Source organism: Limulus polyphemus, unplaced genomic scaffold, assembly GCF_000517525.1.
Source record: "Limulus polyphemus unplaced genomic scaffold, Limulus_polyphemus-2.1.2 Scaffold14, whole genome shotgun sequence".
NCBI lineage: Eukaryota > Metazoa > Arthropoda > Merostomata > Xiphosura > Limulidae > Limulus > Limulus polyphemus.
Genome location: NW_013665624.1, coordinates 1,477,035 through 1,480,670, shown reverse-complemented (window position 1 = coordinate 1,480,670; position 3,636 = coordinate 1,477,035). Strand labels below are relative to the sequence as shown.

The following is a 3,636-nucleotide window of genomic DNA, read 5'->3' as shown; positions in this document are numbered from 1 at the left end:
CATATCATTTTGTATCTAGACATCACAAACATTTTGTTACGACAGCGGAAGTCACGCGACGCTGGGAGCATGCGCGCTGGAGTTTCTAGAAGGATAATGCCGCGAATGTCCCAGTGTTTGCAAGACGCCCTTCTTTTTTTAGTATATAAGCCTGGCAGATAAAGCCTGTGGGATGATTGATTGTAGAGATAGATATGCAAATAGATTGAAGATAGAGATAATTGAGTCAAGCGAACGGTAGTGACGGTAATGTAAAGTGTGTGTTTTGTTATCGAGATTGCAAACGTAGTGACTATGAAAATTCTGTGTATCACAAAGTTGTATCGAGAAAGAATAAACTAGTTTTAATCAATAAGGGACTTGTATCGCCGTAGTTCTTTGGAAAGAATTTGTACCGGAAATTAACAAACAAGCAGATACGTAACAATTTAATTTGAACCAATGCTGCATTCAACTTACCACGTGACACCTTAGTATGATACATTAGTTAATTTCTAAATTTAAAAGTAAATATTAAAAAGAATCCTAGATATCGATTTATGTTTTTTACAGGAAATAAAAAAATGTCCATCCATTACTTTATTTACATGACCACTTTACCACTCTTATCCGTAACATCTATAAATACTTATTACACATTACTACATATTTAGAATGGGTGATATTTTAAAGTAATGATTACCTTTAACTATATTCAATAACCTCAGAAGTATTAATTGTAAAATGTTGGATTACTTTAGAATAAATTCATTAAAACATTCAAGCTGTTGCTTTTTAAGTTTTAATCACATCATCAACTATTATTTACTGAATATAATATATCCCTACCCATGTCATCACGTTTGTTGACTCTCATTCAAAATTTTATTGAACTACTATTTTATGAATGTCTGTCAATAAGTTTGGTATAAAACTGTAGATTATAATGCAACTTTTGGTTGTTAGGTGTCAATCTCGTAAAAACCAGTTTAGAAAGATAATGTCTGCCATTGTGAAAACTTTTGCCTGCCAACCTTTAGTGACAGCTCAAGTGAAACATTGATTGTACAGACTTTTTACCCCTAGTTTTTTTACAGACCGCACCCTAGTTGACAATTTCTTTAGCTTTAATCAGGATTTAGTTATCCCCTACAATATCATAATATTGTTCAAATTTATAAATTACTAGATATAGTGTACAAAGTATTGGGAATATTGTAATGTAGGGACTGGGCCCTGCATAAAAGCCAGTAACAGCCAGAGTTTACCCGAATGTTGTTGCCCATGATTCTCACTTCTCAATGCTACAATTCTACACTAACGGACAAGATCTTTTTCAAAACTACAATGCAACAATATACTGTACTTGTATTATTCAAAATGATTTCAAAGAGCACAGCCGAAATTTCAATCATTTCTCTTTGCCAGATCACTAACAGGACATCAACACGATTAAGAATCTATTGGATAAACTTGAAAATCGCTTTTAATACTCCAATCCTCTATCGATATCTTGAAGTCGCTTGCCTATCATTTTGCTCAGTGAATTTGCTAAAATTAAACAAAGACACCTTCTAAAAATCTTCTGAAGTCAACGTCAAGTCGAAGTTATGCTGTTATCATTGTAACGAAGGAGATTCAATCCAATATTATTTAAGGTACTATTAATGCGGCCAATCAACTTATAACTGGATTTTTGGACATTGTAGAGTCTCTTTGACGTTGCTGAAAACTTAAAAAATCGATTAAGTACACAATATAAAAATTAAGATTTTACAAAACCTGGAAATATTTCAAGTTTTAACAGCTAAGACGTATGTTGGTTTAATCATTTACAATCAACTGTCTTTCGATACCTTCAATTCTCACTTAGCGTTTTCCCATTGATTTTTAGCTTTTATATCCGTATTCCTTTTATCAATAACAAATAATAGAGAATTTCTTCGTATATGAAAAAGGTTCTTATATCTCTCGTAAAGGTTGCTACAATTACCGTAGATATTAACAACTGTTATAGTTGTATCGACTGTCGCAATGGTTATTACAATTATTACGACTGTCGTAAGTGTTGGAAGTACAAGAACAGCTCTAACAATTTTAGCGATGAGTTATCTTTTAGAAACACATGTATATGTTCATCATTATTGTGCTTCAAATAATTCAGATCCAACTCACAGTTATCTCCGTCTTGGATGCACATAAATTTCTCCAAATTTTATGAAAACTTTTTATATTTTATGCGCTTTGTTATATTTAAAAGAGAATACTAAAAAAGTTTTTTTTACGTTGTTTTTAGGCATGGTAGAACGTTTAGTCTCAGGATTGGATGCATTGTTTGTGGAATCTCATGTCTCGTCTCCAGCTTTTTTTTGGATTTTTATTCATTTGTAGCACTTCGAATCTTCCTAGGTGCTGGACTCCAAATCAATCGATTTTTGTCATCCTTGTTAGGTTTGTATTTTTCAAATATTCTTTGACAAGTTTCTAGACATACATTAACAATATTATTTCCACCATCAGAATTAAAAGTGCTTCAATCTGAAACGGCGAATGTTTCATTTCGCAGTTAACGTTTTATGAAATAAAAGAACAAATATTTTTACATTTTTGTTATTTTGTTATAACGTACTGATATTTTAGTTACGATTTCTCTTTTCATGCATTACTACTTCATTCAATAGTAGACAAAACACGATAAATGTGGTTTAAACAGGCCTCGCATGGCATGGTGGTCAAGGCGTTCAACTCGCAATCTGAGGGGAGCGGGTTCGAATCCCCGTCACAAAACATGTTCGCCCTTTCAGCCGTGAGGGAGCTATAATGTTAAGATCAATATCATTCTTCGTTGGTAAGAGAGTAGCCTAAGAGTTGGCGGTGGGTGGTGTTGACTAGCTGCCTTCTCTTTAGTCTATCACTGCTAAATTAGAGACGGCTAACTGCGATAGTCCTCGTATAGTTTTGGGCGAAATTCAAAAACAAAAAAACAAAACTGGTTTTAACTGAGAAATGAACAGAGTATCTAGAATGGAAAATAGTGAAACAAGCAATTTATTGTTTTCAAGTTTAGACTCCAAAATTAGGACTTCCCAATATCACGAAAAAAATATTACTTACTTGTTGAAAACAGAATTCAATGTACATCAGCCTATGTTTCCTCTGCTACTAAAAATGTTAAATCTGAAAGTTAAAAATCATGTAAACACTCTACTTACTGAAGACTAATATCCAAATAACATTAAAATAATTTTATTCTTTCAGAGGTAAAAAGCACTACTCCGTTTATTTTAAGTATAGAAATTCCTATAATAAAATTATAATCTTTGTAGAATCACATTATTAACCTTTACACAAAACTGTAGGTGTTGTAAACATAAATTCTTTCAAAACATAAACTCTCTAATATCTCATATCAATAAAGTGCTAATTTTGTTGTATGAAAAGAAAAAACAAAAAATTCTTAAGATATTTTCCATAATTAAAAAGGATAAAAATAGTAAAGATCGCTTGATCGTTTTAATGAGTATGTACGTTATAGTTAAGAAACTAAAAATACTGATAAAGATTCCTTGGGTAAATAGATCGTTTTAATGAGTATGTACGTTATAGTTAAGAAACTAAAAATACTGATAAAGATTCCTTGGGTAAATAGATCGTTTT

At 31.9% G+C, this 3,636-nt stretch overlaps 1 protein-coding gene across 1 annotated transcript in view; it reads left to right on the top strand.

Annotated features, from left to right (window-relative positions):
• LOC106457069 (organic cation transporter 1-like) overlaps positions 1 to 3,636 on the top strand; it is a 45,142-nt gene that overhangs the window by 12,750 nt on the left and 28,756 nt on the right. Inside the window, exon 3 of the mRNA XM_022383230.1 lies at positions 2,276 to 2,430. Coding sequence (XP_022238938.1) covers positions 2,276 to 2,430 — 155 coding nt within the window. The remainder of the gene's footprint in view (positions 1 to 2,275; positions 2,431 to 3,636) is intronic.